Genomic DNA, 22765 nt, shown 5'->3' with positions numbered 1-22765 from the left:
AAAAAAATCTATTTATCTATGTCAAAGTCAAAAGTAAAATATACTCAAAATAACCTCAAATGTTGTTTACGATTGTGCAAGAATCTAAAAATTCAATTAAAAGTTACATTTTTCTCGCTATAAATTATAAAACATTTGCAGTATGACGGTGTATTTATCAAGATTTGTGATACCGACGCTCCGAAACGTTGCAAACTGTAGATTCGTGTCTACTTGCCTCTCGGATGTTAAACCGGCAAGAAATCTGTTTTTTCAGAAGAAAAATGATTTATTTCGCATTGGACAGCATGTGTTTAGAAATTATTGCATCGAAACTATCCAACCTACGACTATGGCTCTGGATAATGCGAGTTTACCGTTGAAAAAGAAGACCACTTACAAAAAGGCAGTATTGGAAGATTTGACTATAGAAAAAGGGCATTATTTAACTTTAGCGTACGCTACAGCAAACTGTTATGACATGAAGGCGTTACGAGAGGGTCTGGTGCAGCAGAAGCTTTATGAACCGGGAACGTAAGGTTTTAACCATTGTTTTAACTTTTCCATGAAATGATGCAATGTATAGAAATTAAATATTTTTTAACTTGTTAAAAGATCTTAAAAACTCAATCCGTTGCACCGTTGCGACGTGATTGAAGGACAAACTGACAAATCAACAAACAAACACACTTTCGCATTTATAATAAGGTTACTGATATAAAACAATTGCAGATATTGAACAGTGCTATACAAATTGCAGGTTAAAAACTCAAGAAGTGGGCGATGTGCTGGTGGCGAGTGCAGTGTACGCGATAGGGGATGAGCCAAGAGAGATCATATTCTTCAGAGAAGGGGCAGTGGTGTTCTGGAACTGCACCGAGCTGGAAGCTGATAATGTGCTGGATTTTATTCGGCCGTGAGTTAGTTAGTTTATTTGAATTAGAAGCAGGTTTTTTTATTTATTCAAAATTCAAATAATTTATTCAAAATAGGTAATAAATTACTCTTTTTGATTGATTGTCAGTTGTTGGATTTGTAAGATAATTATTACGCGAACTTAAAAACGAAATCTATGAGGATTCCAAATGCGCCCAGGTCTGAGAAGAGCTCACAACAAACACAGCCGGGTATTCTTTTTATTATCACCACTTTACAAAATCTTTAAACTTAGAACTATCACAAAGCTGTTAAGCAACTCATTCCCAAGTTTGCTTTTCAGATATAAATTATCCCTTGACTGCAATCTCACCGGGTGGTAAGTGACGATGCAGTCTAGGATGGAAGCGGGCTAACCTGGAAGGGGTATGGCAGTTTTTAATAAGTCCATACACCTTTGGTTTCTGACCAGAACACTAAATCGCTTGGTGGCACAGCTTTGCTGGTAGGCTGGTAACTAGCCATGCCCAAATGTTGTGAAAGACGTGTTACTTTTTGGAGCTTAATTTGCTATAATCTGCCATAACAGACAAATTTGTATTGTACAACTTGAGCATGCACCGCCTGCCCTCCCACTACTAAAGAAGCAGAAAAAGCAAGCAATACACACTCAGTAACTTATCATATAGATTTTTAGTTATTTAAGAGAAATTCCTGAAATTTAGAGATATGGATACTTTAAATGATTTTCAATTTTTAAAAAAATAATAATTTTATAGCGTTTTACCTAGACTTCAAGTTTTGATAGCTGCAAATTGTCACTACTAGATGGCATTAACAGTCGCTTCAGTACTGAGTTTCGTCATTGGCAGCAAGTGAACCGTGGCCTAGCGGTCAAAGCGTCGGGCGTGAACCCAGAAGTCGCAGGTTCTAATCCTGCCGGTCCACAAGTTTTGATATGTATTTAAAATGATTTTCTATTTTTTTGGCAGATTTGAAATGGAAAGCTATCCGAGAGATGTGGTGACGAAGGAGAGAGAAATCATGACGTACCAATATCAACCAAATGCGTGAGTTAATGTACAACCTGATATATCCCGCAATCCCATTTTAGTGACGTCAGCACTAGACTGACGTCTCGAGCTGATGGTATATTTTTATTTCGGCTGACGTCATAATGACAGCATTTCGATGTTAATGAGAAATGGTGTCAGCGCAATAGCAATTTGCGGGACTTATACAGTTTTACTTTAGTTTTACCACAGAAAATTTGACAGAATTTACTTTTTAATAATAATGATAATATCATTTATTTACTTTATTTTCAGGAAAAGGTGTTCTCTTCAAGAGTCGTGTTTTGTTCTGGTGCCAAATTCTGATAATTCACTGGAGAGATATTCTTTCAGGTATAGTTTCATCATAAAGTTGATTTGTGTGTGATGTGTGTTGATTTTACTGTGATTGACTAAAGCTGTGGTAGTCTAGTGGTTAAGACGTCCGCCTTCCAATCGCAGGTCGGGGGTGCGTGCCCAGGATGCACCTCTAACTTTTTAGAGTTATGTGCGTTTTTAAGAAATGAAATGAAATGAAATGAAATGAAATGAATGAAATGAAATATGAAATAATTTATTTGTGTGAATATGGGAAGACAAGGTGTTTACAATAGAGAGTTGCCAACATATCCAGTCAGGAAACCCTGACGTACAAATGTTTTGACAAAGTAGGCAGTACATCAGATAAGAATATAATATTGTGTCAAAGATATAAATGTCAGTCAATAATATTAATAACTTAATCAAATTCATTCTAATTGTTGTGCTTAAATTCTAAAAACTCACCAACAGAATAAAATACATTTTGCGACAGCCACTTTTTTAATGCATTTTTGCATTTGTTTACTGGTAGTGCAGTTACAGATTTAGGAATTGCATTATAGACTTTTACACAGTAATAAATATCACTTGCTTTAACGGTAAAGGAAACATCGTGAGGAGACCTGCATGCCTGACAGTTCTCCACAATGTTCTCAAAGGTGTGTGAAGTCTACCAATCCGCACATGGCCCGCGTGGTGGAGTATGGCCAAACCCATCTCACACTGAGAGGACACCCGTGCTCTGTAGTGAGCCGGCGATGGTTGATCACGATGATGATGATAGTAAATAGTTCTGGTTTGTGCAGTCACGCCATGGCGCAGTCGGCGCGGCTGGGCGCGTGGGAGGCGCGGCTGGAGACGCTCGCGTCCTCAGTGCGGGCACACACGGACCTCATGGAGAAAGTGGGCGCCGTGCACGTGGAGAAGAAAGAGGTATAATGCGCGCAAAATAAGTAGTCTAAATATATAAAAGGAAAAGATGACTGACTGACTGATCTATCAACGCGCAGCTCAAACTACTAGACGGATCGGACTGAAATTTGGCATGCAGCTATTATGACGTAGACATCCGCTAAGAAAGAATTTTTAAAAATTCAACCACTAAAGAGGAAAATAAGGCTTTGGAGTTTGTGTAATCCACGCAGACGAAGGATGAAGGATAAGCTAGTTATGTATACGGTACGCGGCCGAAAGTAATGTACATCGGCCTTTAGAATGACATTTCGGCTTTGTAGAGCGTTATGTCACTGATACCTATATGACGTTTTGTTGGTCTCAACGACAGAGACAAATTTGCTTGAAAAAGTGCTCTACAAATTTGCCATCTCCTTTTAAAGGTCGATGTACATTACCTTCATACTGTATATAGAAGATGAATTTTTTTCTAGGTGGTGCGCAAACTAGGCCAGCTGCTTTCTCTTCGGCATCGCATCAACGTGGAGTCAGACCTGCTGGACACTCCTGACTGCTACTGGGAGGACGAGAGGCTGGAAATGCTGTACTCTAGCACCGTAGCCTACTTCACCATACCCCGGCGGACCAGGGTACGTTAGCGTACCTATGCATATCTTTTTTTTTTTTTTTTTTTTAATATTTCAAAGCTATCTGCAATCAGTCATTGGATGGACTTTTATCAGATTTTTATGAGTGCATGCACCTATGCATATCTAAATATTATATCTTTTTCAAAATATTCGGCTCTTTGGAGTTAGGAAACTCTGGCTCAATTTTCTTTAATACTGAATTGTTTTTAAATCTGCAGGTGCTAAACGAGCGTCTCTCTCACTGCGTCGAGCTGTTGGAGCTGCTGTCGTCGTGGGCGGCGGACAGGCACCACGTGCGCCTGGAGTGGATGGTCATAGCGCTCATATTGGCTGAGGTGATGTTCGAGCTGCTGCACTGCTTCGAGCGATACGTGTGGACAGACAAGAAGACCGAACTCAGGCACTAGAGGAGTTTCTTGAAGCCACTCACACATTGAATACTAGATGGCGCTGTACGGAATTCAATCACGCTATGGAATTTCGCGCTTCATATATTATGTAAATATCATTACAGACGAAATGTAGCGCGTTACAGATCGTAATAAGCTTACAGTAGTTCAGTCAAATATCCAAAAAAATCCAGATAGAGAGGAGCACTTTTCGTTTGCTGTCTCTAGTGTATGTTCTTAAGCATTGTAACTCCTGTGATAACTAGATGGCGTTGAACGAAATTCAATCATGTTTAAGAATCTCCCGCTTTATGGATTTAGGTCTTCAACTATTTCCATGCTCAAAATCAGGTCAATCCGTTGCTCCGTTGCGGCGTGATTAAAGGACAAACCAATAAACGAACAATCAAACACATTTTCGCATTTATAGTATTATGGGTAGTGCTGATGCAAGAATATCACTATATTTTTTTATTGTTTTACATCTTTGCCATAATACTTTTGTAAATACATATTATACTCATCTGTAAACTTATATTTAGATGGCGATTTTAGACAATAACATAAGAACCTAAGAAATATTTTGTATAAGAAGTAGGTAGGTTTATTTATTGATTTAGTTATGGTTAAGTTATAGAAAATCAATATATTTTTTTTATCAAACTATATTACGTTGTTTCATTTTATGACGCGCTGTACTATGTAAGTTGTAAGTGGTCGCTAACTATGGGCCTCATAAGATAGCTGAGAGTCACTCAGCGGGTGATGGAGAGAGCTATGTGCGGAGTTTCTCTACGTGATCAATGAGGAAATGAGGAGATCCGTACGAGAACTAGAGTAACCGACATAGCTCAACGGGTTGCGAAGCTGAAGTGGCAATGGGCAGGACACAGACGTTGAGGTTCCAAGGTGCTATTAGAATAGCGACCCCGCACCGGAAAGCGCAGCGTTGGAAGACCTCTCCTTCAGTGGACAGACGACATCAAAAGAGCCGCTGGATAGCGGCGCAATACCGTGGCGTGTGAAAGTTTCTACAAGAGACATATGTCCATTGCCCAGCAGTGGACGTATAACGGTTGTTGTTAAATCAAAAAATAATGTTTTTTCAGGCTGAAATTTTGCATGCAGATGACGTTAGGCATCCGCTAAGAAAGGATTTTAGAAAATTCAAACCTTAAGGGGGTGAAATAGGGGTTTGAAAGTGTAGTCTACGCGGACGAAGTCGCGAGCATAAGCTAGTCTTAAACATATAGTTGGTTTGTCATAGCCAAATATAGCTGAAATCCATGCATTCCAGTCTTTCCATGTCTTTTCGCCGAATTGTATCCAAATCGGTTTAGCCTCCAGCCGACATTTTTTCAGCTGTCAGCAACTTGGTATACCTATTTCGGCAAATTATGAAAGCATTAAGCAAACTGTTTAATATTTTTTAATAATCATCATTAATAAGCGCATTTATGAAGGCGGCTACAGTGGAAGCAAATTAAAAATTAAATATCTGTGACATGTTACGACGCTGGTAAAGTATTGAGGCTTGAACACAGAGCTTTTGCACACTAAGACATTGCGATGGAAACAAACCACCACCTATAGACACCTAATAGCCGGTCGATCGCCAAGCTTAGGCACTTGCTTAGCATAAAAGTCGGGCCACGCCCGTTCGGTACCCTCATTCCGCACATTGTTTTGATTACGTGACTTTTAAATCCACCAATCACAACAAAGCATTCTCCCCTGTCCCCCGCCAACATTTTACCATTTGGTTTTCATGCAAAACCTTGTTGTATATAATGCGTACTCTACTCTCTCTGGTTGAATTATCTGTGGGTGGAAAGGAAGGAGAAAAAATAAAGCGTGAATTTGTGGTTACATAAAAAAAAATTAAAATGTGTTCATGAACAAGTAATTAGGTAGTATTTTCAACATTTCAAAGTAAGCTAACTATACCATAGTTCATACGAGGGCTTTACCTGTACATTCTAAAGCAGATTTTTATTTGTTTCTAGCATTTAAATAGTTTTTGATTTACCGTTGTCGAAAAAATACGACTGTGGTACGGAATCCTCGGTGCGCAAGTCTGACTTGCACTTGACCGGTTTTTTTCAATCTTAGCAGCGGTACAAACTGCGTTTAACGCTGTTCAGCCGCGAAACAAAGTCGTCTTGTATAAAGGCTCATAAAGCTTGATAGTTGATTAAGGTTTATTAATAAGGCAGCTTGCACCATAGATCACATTTTTTGCGATCACCTTCAAACGTGGCCACTATTCGTTAACTTAAGCGAAATAATTAAACAATGGTCCAATCGAATTTAACGAGCAAAAACAGTTTTTACACTTGCTATAACAAACGGCTTTTGGACTTTCAGTTAAAGGTGAGCTTCAACAGGACTACATACATATTTGACGATCTCCCTGGCGCAGTGGGAAGCACCGTGGGCTTATATTAGTGAGAAGTCCCGGATTCGATTCCTGGCAGGGATTTGGAATTTTATAATTTCTAAATTTTTGATCTGGTTTCGTCTTCGGCCGTGGCTAAAAAAATTACTTTAAAATCCTGCAAGTTTGAACACCTAGTTGAATGACCGCATGCACCAGCTGATTCGAGCTGCGCGAGCGGGAGCGCGCACGATCGACGTCAGCCGTCCCGTTCGCTCACAGCCGCTCGCTTGGGGTGACCATGTTTTTTGAGCACAACGACTCAACACAAGCTTATAAATTCGTAAATTTTTATTAAATATTTTTGTTATTTTGTATAAGTAGGTACTAGCTTATGCCCGCGACTTCGTCCGCGTGGACTACACAAACAAACCCATATTTTATTTGGTTGAATTTCCATAAACCCTTTCTTAGCGGATGTCTACGTCACAATAGCTATCTGCATGCCCAGCCCGATCCGTCCAATACTAACTAATATTTGAGATAGATCAGTCAGTCAGTCAGTCACCTTTTCGTTTTATTTATATTATAATCTTTATGTAAAAATATTCGACACGTGTTTCGGTTTTTGCGTCAACTAAAACTAAGGTTGTGTATGGCCGTTGGCCGTTGAACGCACAGCTTAGTAAGCGAAGATCTCGAGAGATGTAATCGACGAGATGTAGGCGATAAGGCAGGCGGCTTTTTCGTCGTTAATTGTTCGCCATCGATCATTAACGGTCGTTAATTTTAATTAAATCGCGCTCCCGCGTGTCGGCGCGAGGCTGGCTCTCTCAGGGCTGCGGACTAACCTACTTACCCACCTTCGCTATTATGAAAACACTTGTAGTTTTGGCAAAGATAAAGCTCCTATTAAAAGTTATTTTCGTAGTATAAGGAACCACAATATAACTCCGAAAAGTTAGAGGTGCGTACCCGGGATAGACCCTCGAGCATTATTGGGGCGAAAGACCAAAAAGGACCCTCCACCAAGCATCGCTACAGCGATAGGGCCGCCTTTGCATGCTACAGCTATTAAATTAAGATCCTTGTATGTTTTTTTCTATTATATTATGTTTACTTGTGTTGTTGTGTGCAATAAAGAGGAAATAAATAAAAATAAAAATAATTTATCGGAGTTTTGTGAGTTTTTAAAACAAGTATCACTTGCTTTAACGGTAAAGGAAAACATCGTGAGGAAACCTGCATGCCTGAGAGTTCTCCATGTTCACAAAGGTGTGTGAAGTCTGCTAATCCGCACATGGCCAGCGTAATGAGCCGGCCACAGGTTGATCATGATGATGATGAATTACTAAAGATGGGCGTTATTGGCTATTTACGGCAACGGTTAATCAACAGTTACTTAGTTTCAATACCGATATTGTTAACCGTTGCCGAATATCGGTATCAGAGTTGTGTTTCAACTAATTTAATATGCGCAACGCGCAGCGGTTTCCGTAGTAGTAACTAAGCTAGCTGCCGTATCAATACCGTCTGTATAGCTAGCGCGCGCATATTCACTAAAATAAAACCAATTTTACTTTCATGAATATCGTGAAGTAATCACAACCTTAAGTTCATAGCAGTAAAGTTTAATTTGATCATTGACATAGGTCAAACTATAGTGGACGCCTGCACGAATAGTTTTCCACAGTCCAGTTAACCAAAAACATTTCATGAAGATTGATAAACCAAAGAGGACCTTATCTCTATTACTCTAAGGCTAACTGTATTTAGAATGATAGATCAAAGTGTAATGGACAAGTACTTGTACAGTTAAGCCTTAGCGTAATAGAGATAAGGTCGGCTTTTGTTTACCAAGTTCTTAGTTACTAAGCCGGTAGCCAATAACCGCTCCTTCTCAGCTTTCAGTGAAAGAAAGAAAAAGAAGGCATACTTATTGCGTTTCTAGTTACCAAAAAACCAAACAATGCATTGTCAGTTGCCAGTTGGCAGTGTTGCGTTGTCAGGTGGTTCGTCATAGATGATAACTGAAAACCGTTGCTAGCTACGACAATAACGCTACGGTACGCTATAGGCACGGCAGCGGTTTTCAGTTAAGTTAAGCTATAGCGGACACATGTCTATGAATTACCACGAAATCGTCTCAAACAGGTCACCCAATAAATACTCGTAGTAGATACGAGTACATACTTGATGACTTGACAGCTATCTACCACTTCCGGCGCCACACACGACCAAACACTCCAAACACCACACAATAATACTCCCTAATTCGTCACAAATAGGGGCTAATATCGCGTACGAGATACTTCGTGACAGCAGTCACGAGGAAGACATGTAGTGTGTTCGGTGGAAGACAATAGCTGGTTAATTCTCTATTGTCTATAAGCGGTTGTTTGTATGGTTTGTTTGTAACTTTGGCTATAGACATGCTTTGCCTAGGCCCTTATTTCTTTACATTGGAACGAAACCACAAGGGTTCGAATAGTCAAGCACAAAATAAGTTCCATATTTTTTTTATTACACTGAGAAAAAATCCATCTGATGCAGTCCTCCTTCCAAAAGAATTTCCTTTCAAAACGGTGAACTTTTCCTTCACCGATTGTCTATCTACCGAAACAAAAAACTGCAAAATCGGAAAAGAAAAAGTCTCTGTTTTTAAAGGAAAAGAAAATGCGGAAGGAGAAAATCAGAAGAAACGACAGAAATTTTCTCTCAGTGTAAAGACTTGGAGCAGCAAGAGGGTCTTCATTATAGTAGGTACAGCAAATGGTAATGGACCGTAAATTAGGCTATCGTTTAGTAAAGCTCAAATCATAAAAAGTTATTCTTCTAAATTAGTAAGTAGGTGCAACCTAAAGAAATTTTTGGACTTTCTTGAACTCTAAACGTAACCTTGTATAAATAGGTTTAACATACCTAGAAATAGAGGTAAGGAATGAACCCCCTGAAAAGCAGAAGTTGATTCTCCAAAACAACAAGAGTCTTAATTAAAAGCGCAATTTAACCTTAGGACACCTTTAATTGGACTCGCCGAACTCGCCAACGGCGAACTCCCAAAGCTCTTCTCACGGTACTTATTTGAGTGCACAGTTAAATCAAGTGCGAAGGGCTCGTTCATCGTTCGGTCCCTTCCGGTGGCATCACAGGTCGCAGCATCTTTCGTCCGATGATGCCCGCGACTTCGTCCACATTTAGATTTTGAAAAATCCCGTTGGACATCTTTGATTTTCCAAGACAAAAACTAGCCTATCTCCGACCCCGGGATGTATGCTAATCACTACCCAATACCCATATTATCAGTACCTGACTGACTGACTGACTTATATATCAACACACCGATTAAACCGCTGGTCCATGGAGGGTGTATTCTTTGTAAAGAATAAGTATACACTAAGAAAGGTTTTTTCGAAATTCCACCCCTAAGGGGGGTAAATAGGGGATTGAAGTTTGTATGAAAGTCTATCATTTTTAGAATTACATCGATGAAAATTGGTATTTAGGTTTTCCGTTAAGTACCTATAAAAAATACTTGTTCCATGACTTTTAAAGATTCTACTTCCAAGGAGGTTAAATAGGGGATGAAAGTTTGTATGTAAGACCGTCTCTTTTCAAGTTATTTCCATGGACATTGATATTTGGGTTTTCGGTTACAAAAAAAAATACTATTTCAGGATTTTTGAAAATTGGTAGAATCACGCCGATTTTCTAAATTCCACCCGAGCGAAGTTAGCTTATATAATCTCTGTTGCTACGCACCATCGCGCATCACCATAGATATCTAAATCACTTGTCTACATTTTGCGGATGACGACCGCTGCAATAAAACGAATTTACCACCACCCCTACACACTCTACCGTAGGTATACCTAGCCAGCTTGTCTATCGCGTCACCAACACCCCAGGGCGCATGTGCGGGGAATTCCGCAATTTTACCCCAGTCAGCTGACCCGCGCCGAGGGTGTCCCCGGCTTGCACCACGATTTCGCAAAACCGGTAAATAAAAAAAACCGAAAGAAATGCTCTATAAAAAGCATCAATTCAGAGGCTTAGTTGCCATATTATAATAATAAGTTCCTAGGCCATAGACGTGATCGTATAAATTCAGTGGTTAGCAATTATTGTTGTGTTGTATATTGAATTACTACTATATTTCGATGATATTCTGTGCAGTGATATCTTAGTGATAATGTTGTGATGACGAGATTCAAGATTATACAGAAGAGTTTCAGATAATAGAAGTATTTATATGGTAGGTATATTATGAAATTACAAATATGTTTTTAGTTTCGAGATATTTTTAGTATTTTTCGCCGTCCCTCGTAGCTAAGTGCCGGTTTTTGTGCACTGCATTTTGATAATAACTATAAAACCTTAAGTCGTTCAGTCTATAGTAATCGGGTAGTATGCGGAAGGATCTGAGAAACTTGTGCATTACTAACCCAATTCCTACCACTATAAGATCAACGGGAAGGGGTCACGACCCCCCAGCAATGAGAGATACGATGCACAGAGGGAGAGAGAGAGAATTTTTCGCGCAAAATGAAAACGACGACTTCTTTTCTGGCCAGACTGCCAAGGCGACCAATAGGTCGTGTCATATAAGAATCTAATTAGATTAATTTTGGTTAGCTGCAGACGTGATTGGATCCAGAAACGGTAGTAACTCAGTAGTTAAGACGTTGGCTTCTTTTTCAGGGGCTTTGGGGCTCGATCCCGGGCACGCACCTCTAACTTTTCGGTGTGATGTGTGTTCTAAGCAATTAAAAGGGAAGCATCGTGATTCGTGAGGACCTGTATGCCTGATAGTTCTCCATAATGTTCTGAAGTCTGCCAATCCGCACTTGACCGGCGTGGTAGACTATGGCCAAACCCTTCTCATTCTGAGAGGAGACACGTGCTCAGTACTGAGCCGACCGACGCGGGCGGCGATGGGTTAATGATGATGAAGAAAGATTATTTAAAAAAAATCTTAAATGGGTATAAACTTACAAACATTAACATTTTCCCGTGAACTTTCAGTTTTGTTTTCAAGCGAAAATCATGAAAGGGAATCATTCATAATGCCACCTTTAGAGCTTTTCTCTCAATCAAGTGCGAGCTTATTTATGTCGCAGAAGCTTTTCATGAAAAACGAAGTCTTTTACACGAGTTTTCTTTTCTTTATAATTTCAACCATTGAGACTTGTTTTATTTATAAAAAAGGTTCGTTCGCGTAGATTTAGGTCTCTAAAATCCCGTGGGAACTCTTTGATTTTCCAGGATAAAAAGAAGCCTATATCACTCTCCAGGTCTTAAACTATTACCCATGCTATCTACATGAACTATTATACATGAATCACGTCGATCTGTTGCGACGGACGAGATTCAAGGACAAACCAACAAACAAACTCACTGTCGCATTTATAATATGGGTATGGAGACGGCACTACAAAAAGGAGAAATTACTCAAAAACGATTTTATATGAAATAATTTAAAAAAAAACTATTTTGCGACCCTGCCAGGATTCGAACCTGGAATCTTCTGATCCGTAGTCAGACGCGTTATCCGTTGCGCCACAGGGCCCGTTGCTAAGCGGCCGAATTTTTAGAATGGTCATCTGGGTCTACGATCTATTTCAGTATTTTAGACAATGACCTCTATGCAGGGTTGCTTACAGAGAGAGCCCGCGAGGGCCAGACCTTCGTTATTTTATAAAAGCTAAATTCTCTGCGTATTGTCCCCAACACAGGGAGGAACGATCAGCGACTATGAAGTTTGGATCACGGTGGCTTTGGCAGACAACAGGTAAAGAAGACGTATTTAAAATCTTACGTCAAAGTACCTATAATCTTAAAATCTTAATATATAAAAGGAAACGGTGACTGACTGACTGACTGACTGATCTATCAAGGCACAGCTCAAACTACTGGACGAATCGGACTGAAATTTGGCATGCAGATAGCTATTATGACGTAGGCATTCGCTAAGAAAGGATTTTTATAAATTCAACCCCTAAGAGGGTAAAAAAGGGGTTTGAAATTCGTGTAGTCCATGCGGACGAAGTCGCGGGAATAAGCTAATTTTAATATATTTCGTTCGGAATGGTATTAGAAATCACGTTATGCATGTGCTAGATTAGCCTCAGAAGTATAGAGACAATAGAGTCAGGAATCACCTACTGAGAGCCTAAACCTTAGTTCGTTATCAAAAAGCTAGGGCGTGGTTGAAGGTAGAAAACAAAATAAAAGATTGTATAAGGAAATAAACTGTTTTATTCAGGGAAAAGTCCCTCCAAATCAAAGTTTATCTTTACCATTAATTATTGCTTTATCATTATATAATTTATTATTTCCTTTAAGAAAAATCTACCGCCAGTTCGAAAAAGCATATCTACCGAGAGAAAGAACTGGCAAGAAAAAACTCGGCGGTGTCTATCCACAATTATTGAAAAATAGATACAACTATGGTATTACCATAACATATCCAACCCACATCGGGTATAAGCATAAACTATTACAAAGGAATACCAGTTGAATAACAAATTACACATTAAACAACATACATAGTATAACAATAGAAATATAAAATCAACAATATTCGTACCTGTAGGTATGTCACAGCTTCTTATTAAAAATAGGAAAATTAATGATCTCTACCGTCAAAGCAGAGCCATTTATAGGCTGGGATTAACTCCCACCCTCTGTATAAAAATATAGTGATACCATGTAAAGATTAAATTCAATAGAGTCAATAGAGTTTAAACTCTACTAAATTATATACTTCAATTTCTACATTATACTCTATTTAAATCTACAATTACTTTATTTCTAAAATATAATAAAATCATAATTAAGTTTCATGAGTTTCGCCATGTAAGTACCATAGATTTGCCATTTATAATCTGTTAATGGTTCTGTCACGTCTGTAGTATTTTTTCTATCATTTTGACGTGCCTCTGTTTACAAATAAAATGTCTATGGTTTAGAATTAATTCTTAAGCAAAATCTAAAGAGTTTAGTAGCAATTTCAAGAAATAAATAGCAACTCTAACCATTTATCTTATACGGCCAAACTGACAATTGCTTCGTTCTCGAAGCAACAAAATAAAAACAAACAATTCGTAAAGTAAATTTTTAACAACATCAAATGTCTGTGGCTTCCAACAAAATTTAAAAAAACATTTTAAACATGTGTGTGACATACAAAATTACCACACAGTTTACTCTCAAAAATACAAGAAATATTTTTCTCGCCACAGCACATAAATGTTTCCAAACAAGATATCCTTTAACCCCATTGGTTTTAAACCAATATCATAAAATATTTTTAACACCACTGGTATTAAAGCGATATTATAAAAATACTTTTCAACACCGTTGGTTCCAACGTTTTAAAGTATCATCTACAAAATATCCTTCAACACCATTGGTTTTAAGGCAACATCGTAAACCATCATAAAATTGTCCCTTAACACCATTGGTTTTGATCCATATATCACTATACAATTTTTCCATTGATCGAACATTTGATCAAAGTTTTAAATAAATTCCAATAAAATATAGAGATGAATATTAAACAAAGAAAAATTGCAACTGAACAAATTGTAAATTATCAGAATTTAAAATAATATGTTTCATAAAAAAGAACCATCAAAATGAAAAAGTTACAAAAATATTAATATTTCAAAATAAGTTAAATCATAAGAACTTTTTTTCAATTTCAAGTTAATAATTTTGCAAAAATAATAAAATACCATCGACTCTTACTCCTAAAGTACCAAAGTCAAAAACAAAGGGTAGGTATATAAAAAGTAATTATATGTAAGATATATCAAAACAAAACTAACTACTATGTTAGAAGAAGTAAAAATAATCAAAGAGTAAACTTATCTAATTATCGTTATTTACTTTCAAAAATATTTTCTATTCAATCTCTTTTTGTCTATCTGCAATCAGTCCTTGGACTATACAAAAACATTTGTTGCTTCCCACATCCAATGATGTGCCAACAACCTTCCTTTTTAAATAAATACCAAAACATTTTTCCACAATAAAATATAAAAATCCAAAAAGATCGTAAATAAAAACATAAAGGTAGGTATCAAAAACTAAAATGTCAAAAAATACCACAAAAATAATTTACATTAAAAAGATCGTCAAAGAAGTAATCAATATCAAAAATAGTTAAACACTTCAAACATCAAAAACGTCAAAAAATCAAAAGTATTATTCAAACAAAACAACAAAATACGGCATTAAAAAATATTAAACACAAGTGGGTAGTCAATAATCTCTAAATTCCAATATTCTAAATTTAAGTTTCAGGTTTAACCATAGTCCACCACGCTGGCCAAGTGTGGATTGGCAGCTCGATTACATCACATTACATAACGGTGGGTATATATAAAAAAACAATGACATCAAACAATCAGTAGCTACTAGACTTAGCGGCATAGCAACAGGATAAGACATCAGCAGCCTAACCTATCCTTATATAAAAACTACAAAAATAAACTCCAACAAAATTTCTTAATTATTGTAGGTAGGTATCACAAATCTTTCATCTCTACGTTTCGCGAGTGAGAACTCCGATGCAAAGTCAATAGCAAATTTACAAAAATGGCCACGCTAATCGCGTTTCTGATCAATGAATCATCAATATTTAACGAATGATGCAATATGTATTTCTGTATTGTTCTTAATTTGAAACAAAATTACAACAAAAAAAAATTTTTTTTTCTTTTTTTTTTTTTGGTTCTTTTTTTTTCTTCTTTTCTCTCTGTCATTATGTAACACATAAATAAATTATATACATCCATTCGGCCAACCTGAAAAGTACTTCGTTCTCGAAGTTCTTACATAGGAAATGCCTCAAGAACATAACTAAAAAAAAAAGTAAGATGACTCATCACTCGTAAAACAATATTCAATGATTCAATGTCAACATCACTATCATATAAATTACGAATATACGGCTAGACGTCAGACGTAAATTAAAATAGAACACAAATTAATCATCAGTAAATATTTACTGACAAACTTGCTTTAGTTTTTCACCGCTCGGTCAGTCTGACATTTAACCACATTTTATCGTATGATCATTTAATAAAAATTTCATACCAACTAACTACCTGCAAATTTTTAACATTAATTTACGTAATATCGATTTGTGTTACTAGCTGGGACATCATGCGATTAAACACCTTCAAACATTAATCTGAGTCATTGAAACAGAACATCTATACTGAACACAAATTACCCGCAAAAATTTTATTTATTTAGTACCCACATCTTTATTTCTATAATACAATTAGTTTTAAAACAAATAAAATGACGACAGGTACTATGAAACTGTGTTACTACATTACACAGAGTATTAATAGGTCCATGATTACGCAATAAAACTTTCTAAGGCCTACCTGCCTGAAAAATTGTCTTGCAAAAAAGTTTTAATTCACTTTCACTTTTTTTTTTCATACCATATTTTCATATTAAGATTTCCAGATTTAGGGTATCCAATGTCCATTGTGGTACCTCTCGTGGACGTCAGTCATCACAACGCCTGTTGGAACATCTTTGATGGCTTTTCACAAAGCCATCCGAATTCGCCGGTATTTCTGAAACTTGTCCAATTGCATTAGAAAAGGCACAATTCAGCCATATCGTATCCCACTTCTGATGCTAGATTAGCCTCAGAAGTATAGAGACAATAGAGTCAGGAATCACCTACTGAGAGCCTAAACCTTAGTTCGTTATCAAAAAGCTAGGGCGTGGTTGAAGGTAGAAAACAAAATAAAAGATTGTATAAGGAAATAAACTGTTTTATTCAGGGAAAAGTCCCTCCAAATCAAAGTTTATCTTTACCATTAATTATTGCTTTATCATTATATAATTTATTATTTCCTTTAAGAAAAATCTACCGCCAGTTCGAAAAAGCATATCTACCGAGAGAAAGAACTGGCAAGAAAAAACTCGGCGGTGTCTATCCACAATTATTGAAAAATAGATACAACTATGGTATTACCATAACATATCCAACCCACATCGGGTATAAGCATAAACTATTACAAAGGAATACCAGTTGAATAACAAATTACACATTAAACAACATACATAGTATAACAATAGAAATATAAAATCAACAATATTCGTACCTGTAGGTATGTCACAGCTTCTTATTAAAAATAGGAAAATTAATGATCTCTACCGTCAAAGCAGAGCCATTTATAGGCTGGGATTAACTCCCACCCTCTGTATAAAAATATAGTGATACCATGTAAAGATTAAATTCAATAGAGTCAATAGAGTTTAAACTCTACTAAATTTATATACTTCAATTTCTACATTATACTCTATTTAAATCTACAATTACTTTATTTCTAAAATATAATAAAATCATAATTAAGTTTCATGAGTTTCGCCATGTAAGTACCATAGATTTGCCATTTATAATCTGTTAATGGTTCTGTCACGTCTGTAGTATTTTTTCTATCATTTTGACGTGCCTCTGTTTACAAATAAAATGTCTATGGTTTAGAATTAATTCTTAAGCAAAATCTAAAGAGTTTAGTAGCAATTTCAAGAAATAAATAGCAACTCTAACCATTTATCTTATACATGCATTGTCAGACACCCAGTATCATGGCAGCCTCCTGCCTTGTTAGGCCACCAAGATCCAAGCTTCATAGTCGCTGATCGTTCCTCTCTGTGTTGGGGACAATACGCAGAGAAACTTTCAGCTTTTATAAAATAACGAAGGTCTGGCGCTTGTAGGTTCTTAGTCCATTAGGGCGCTGAGAAGGACGTCAGACGTCAGTCGTCACGCTATGTCTACAGTCTACGGGCTACGTCTGTCTGGCTGTAACGATTTTTGTAATTCTGTGAATTCAATTCAATTCAAATGTGACTCACTTCATTATATAAGTACCTACCTATAAATCTTATTTTTGTGTTGCACTGTACTATATGTTATACCTTAGTATTCACTCCTCTCAGCAAAGGACGCCTGGTGGAGTTGCAGCTCTGTTAGCAATAAGGCCGTCTTTGCATCTATTTCATGTAGGTACCTACCTACATATTTTCTAACTTGTGTGCAAAGAAAAAAATGAAAATGTATGTACGTGTTTCAGGGTTTTTGAAAATTCCACCCCTTCACCGATTTTCAAAAATTCTACTCTAACTCAGGACGTTTTTCCGCAAAAAACCAAACGAGGCTAGTACGAGTATCGTGCGAGACAACCATAGATAACAAAAGTTCTGTTATCTATGGAGACAACGGACGAGAGTCAAAGGATTCAAAACAACACCCTCGAGGAACAAAATATCACTTTGGCCCTGTTGTGAAACAAACGAGCACTTGATGGGAACTGACACTTTATTAGGTATTAGTTTTGTAACATACCCACACAGACCCCTTGTAATACAAATAGGTACCTAACCTAGTAATTCCGAGCTAGTGAGGTGAAAAAAATATAAACCCCATCTACCTATGACTCATGGAATTTATCTACAGTAATAATTTAGATGTTTGTCGCGAATTGTGTAGAAAGTTGCGGTTGTAATAATTAAAAGTAGGTAGGTACATAGTTAATATGGCGGCAGAGTTCCCCTCCGCAATGTAATCTTTTATATCTGCAATAACATTCTCAATGAAGGGGTTTGAAGTTTAATGAAGATAAAAATACCTAAGTACTTTCTTGTTTAAACATAGTTTATACTAGCTTATGCTCGCGACTTCGTCTGCGTGGACTACACAAATGTCAAAGCCCTATTTCACCCCCTTAGGGGTTAAATTTTCAAAAATTCTTTCTTAGCGGATGCTTACGTCATGATAGCTATCTGCATGCTAAATTTCAGCCCGATCCGTCCAGTACTTTGAGCTGTGCGTTTAAAGATCAGTCAGTCAGTCAATCAATTGAAAAGAGCAACCGCCGAGTTTCTTGCTGGTTCTTCTCGGCAGGAAAGGCATTCCGAACCAGTGGTAGATGCATCCGACTATTCGTAAGCACTTGTAAAAGTTTATACGAATAAAAAAGATTTTCATTTCATTTTCATTTCATTTTCATTTCATTTTCATTTCATTTTCATTTCATTTTCATTTCATTTTCATTTCATTTTCATTTCATTTTCATTTCATTTTCATTTCATTTTCATTTCATTTCATTTCATTTCATTTCATTTTCATTTCATTTTCATTTCATTTTCATTTCATTTTCATTTCATTTTCATTTCATTTTCATTTCATTTTCATTTCATTTTCATTTCATTTTCATTTCATTTTCATTTCATTTTCATTTCATTTTCATTTCATTTTCATTTCATTTTCATTTCATTTTCATTTCATTTTCATTTCATTTTCATTTCATTTCATTTCATTTTCATTTCATTTTCATTTCATTTCATTTCATTTTCATTTTCATTTCATTTTCATTTCATTTCATTTCATTTCATTTCATTTTCATTTCATTTCATTTCATTTCATTTCATTTCATTTCATTTTCATTTCATTTTCATTTCATTTTCATTTCATTTTCATTTCATTTTCATTTCATTTTCATTTCATTTTCATTTCATTTTCATTTCATTTTCATTTCATTTTCATTTCATTTTCATTTCATTTTCATTCATTTTCATTTCATTTTCATTTCATTTTCATTTCATTTTCATTTCATTTTCATTTCATTTTCATTTCATTTTCATTTCATTTTCATTTCATTTTCATTTCATTTCCATTTCATTTCCATTTCATTTCCATTTCATTTCCATTTCATTTCCATTTCATTTTCATTTCATTTTCATTTCATTTTCATTTCATTTTCATTTCATTTTCATTTCATTTTCATTTCATTTTCATTTCATTTTCATTTCATTTTCATTTCATTTTCATTTCATTTTCATTTCATTTTCATTTCATTTTCATTTCATTTTCATTTCATTTTCATTTCATTTTCATTTCATTTTCATTTTCATTCCTTTCATTTCATTTTCATTTCATTTTCATTTCATTTTCATTTCATTTTCATTTCATTTTCATTTCATTTTCATTTCATTTTCATTTCATTTTCATTTCATTTTCATTTCATTTTCATTTCATTTTCATTTCATTTTCATTTCATTTTCATTTCATTTTCATTTCATTTTCATTTCATTTTCATTTCATTTTCATTTCAAAAGATCATTTCAAGATTCAAGATTTTCATTTTCATTTTCATTTTCAATCCTTTTACATATTTAGACTGCCTAGTCACACCTAGTACATCATCTTCAGACTTCATAGACCTTTGAGAACATTATGGAGAACACTCAGGCATGCAGGTTTCCTCACAATGCCCTGTACAGCAAGTGACATTTAGTTACTTAAAACGCACCTAACTCCGAAAAGTTAGCGGTGCGTGCCCGGGATCGAACCCCCGACGTCCGATTAGAAGGCGGACGTCCTAACAACTAGGCTATCACAGCTTTTTATGTTACATAATTACCAGGATTTCTTTGTTTCATAGAAAATTGAGGTTGTTGCCATAGCACCCAAATACAAACAAAATTAATGATTGCAATCCATACTAACAATATTATAAATGCGAAAGTGTGTCTGTCTGTCTGTTAGCTTTTCATGGCCCATCTGCTTAATCGATTTGATTTTGGATTAGGTGTTCCGCGGAAACTGATACCATCATGATCAATCTATGACCGGCTCACTACAGAGCACGCGTCTCCTCTTAGAATGAGAAACATGCCTGGTGGAGATTGCTCTGAGCAATAAGGCCGCCTTTACATACAATTATGTTTTTGTCTTGGTTATTTCATGTTTTGTGTGCAATAAAGTTTTTCTATCTATCTATCTAAGGATTTTGGCCATAGTCTACCACGCTGGCCAAGTACCGATTGGCAGACTTCACACACCTTTGAGAACATTACGGAGAACTCTTATGCATGCAGATTTCCTCACGATGTTTTCCTTCACCGTTAAAGCAAGTGATATTTAATTACTTAAACCTTACATAACTCCGAAAAATCAGAGGTGCGTGTCCGGGATCGAACCCCCGACTTGCGATAAGGCGGACGTCTTTAACTTTAAAGTATGTGCATTTTAAGCAATTAGATATCACTTACTTTAACGGTGAAGGAAACCTATGCCCACAAGTTCTCAATAATATTCTCGAAAGTGTGTGAAGTCTGCCAAGAGTGGTAACCCGTGCTCAGTACTGGGCCGGCGATGTGTTGATCATGATCATGATTTACTAAAGAAGAAGTACTAGTACTAAACGAAAACAAAAACAATGCTTTAGAAATTTTACCACAACCATTTTAACTCAATCAAGTCTCTACAATAGACGTAAAGTACCCTCAGTCCCTCAGAGACCCCTCTCTTCTAAATCAATTGCATGCTTCAGTTGAACTAAACATTTCACTAGCAGAGCACACTCCATAGTCTTCATCAATAACGCACTACAACAAAGATATATAAACGTCTTAGTTGGGGTAGAGAGGACAAATCGATAAAAGTCCAGAAAAGAGGTCATTTGGCTACTTTTGTACTACTTTGTATGACTTAAGCGGCAATACAACTAAATACAATCAATGTGACAAGACGACAACACTTTCTCGGAACTTTGGAGAAATGCCCCCGGGTTACAACAGGACTTCTAGCAGAGGATTAGGGAGAAAATATATTATGTATCTAATTGAAATATTATGGGCGCTAAAATATTGCGAGAAAATCAGAGAAAGTTTGCTAAGTAACTTAATTATTAATTGTTTAGTTAAGTAGTTAGTTAAGTTCTTTTTATTTGTCTAGATATTTTGCAAATGCTGTGTACACATTTTATAGATACATTTATCAGCCTGTGTTTGTCTATAAGTGTCGTAGTTTATGTTAAATTAATGTATTGTGTGTGTTCCTAATAAATAAAATAAAAATAAAATAAAGTTTGCGTGAGAAGATATTATAACAGATTTGTCATGACTTGCAGCATTTGGTTAATAATTAGTTTTAATTTAAAAATTATAGATCGTCATTATATTTCCAAGCAATACTTATATAATAAAATTGGCATTCATTGGGGACTGCTGAAAACTTAAACTATAAAGCATACACCATTAAAAGCCTGAAACTTGATAGGTTGCGTTTAGGAACATTGTCAATGATGCAATCTCGAAGTTTAACCTATCCCAAAATCACCCAAAGCACCTAAAGAAAATTTCCCTACAATCATTATGATCAACGCATCACTGGCCCGCTACGGAGCACAAGTCTACTCTCAGAATAACAAGGGTTTGGCCATAGTCCACCACGCTGGCCCAGTGCAGACTCACTAACTTCAATACACTTATACAATTCCTATTAGCCACTCTACATTTTAAATCTTTTTGGGTTACTTTAAAGTCTTTAAACTTATACACTCGAATTTAACACCTAATTCAAAAGTAGTAGGATCTATTTTCGAGTAAACAGATTGAATATAAAGGAAGTCCAGTTAATACTTAAATCGTCAGAGTTGTTTATTGAAAAGTGAGGGCCGTAAATTGTCGATATCCCCTCGCTGTAGAGACAATAGTGCTGTGCCTAGCCGACCCGCAGCGTCGGAGTCAACCGAGCGTTTCCTGTAGGGATGTGCCGTCACCATGACATATCGATAAGAAAAAATTAAATCCATACTAATATTATAAATGCGAAAGTGTGTCTGTCTCTCTGTCTGTCTTTCTGCCTGCTAGCACAGAATAGTACTCTGCTAGCTTTTCACGGCCCAACAGTTCAACCGAGTTTTGAAATTTGGTACAGCGATACCTTGCAGCTCGGGAAAGGACATAGGCTACTACATTTTATCCTGAAAAATCAAAGAGTTCCCACGGGATTTTTAAAAACCTAAATCCACGCGAAGTCGCTGGCATCATCTAGTAAGAAATATATTTATCTTTTATAACTTTGGTATTCAATAAGTACTTACTACTTTTGTTTCAAAGTCGCGGAGAACATCACACTAGTTAATCCCCTTACATAATTTCTAAAACGATTACTTATTGACACTCTACACTTATCTAAGAACTAAGACTACAATTTTCTAAGAATATAATTTAAAATAACCTCTAGAACAAACCCTGATGTAATCATTCAGCTGTCATGATTACTTTCACTCAGAGCGGCTTAGATCTAGAACCGTAACACTCTCCCAATCGCTTAATCGTGTGGTTGCATCGTTTATTGGTTTCACTGCCAAGGTCGATCGGAACCGGTTGTTCGGTAAT

The 22765-nt window shown here is 36.3% G+C and overlaps 2 protein-coding genes and 1 non-coding gene across 3 annotated transcripts in view; 2 read left to right on the top strand and 1 right to left on the bottom strand.

The window, feature by feature from the left end:
* Window positions 1–52: 52 nt before the first annotated feature.
* LOC117984956 (required for meiotic nuclear division protein 1 homolog) lies at window positions 53–4821 on the top strand. Its single transcript, XM_034971631.2, has 7 exons — window positions 53–513; window positions 740–895; window positions 1848–1925; window positions 2184–2261; window positions 3035–3161; window positions 3617–3772; window positions 3991–4821. Exons 1-7 carry the CDS (start codon window positions 143–145, stop codon window positions 4177–4179), a joined length of 1155 nt encoding a protein of 384 aa, XP_034827522.1. The 5' UTR covers window positions 53–142; the 3' UTR covers window positions 4180–4821.
* A 5686-nt stretch (window positions 4822–10507) lies between these two features.
* pigs (pickled eggs) overlaps window positions 10508–22765 on the top strand; it is a 192374-nt gene continuing 180116 nt past the window's right edge. Inside the window, exon 1 of the mRNA XM_069500891.1 lies at window positions 10508–10793. The gene's annotated coding sequence lies outside the window, so the exon portion shown is untranslated. The remainder of the gene's footprint in view (window positions 10794–22765) is intronic.
* TRNAR-ACG (transfer RNA arginine (anticodon ACG)) lies at window positions 12035–12107 on the bottom strand. The gene has a single exon. It is a non-coding gene; the product is annotated as a tRNA-Arg (tRNA).

Source organism: Maniola hyperantus, chromosome 9 (genome assembly GCF_902806685.2).
Source record: "Maniola hyperantus chromosome 9, iAphHyp1.2, whole genome shotgun sequence".
Classification (NCBI taxonomy): Eukaryota; Metazoa; Arthropoda; class Insecta; order Lepidoptera; family Nymphalidae; genus Maniola; species Maniola hyperantus.
This window is presented reverse-complemented; position numbering and strand designations above follow the sequence as displayed.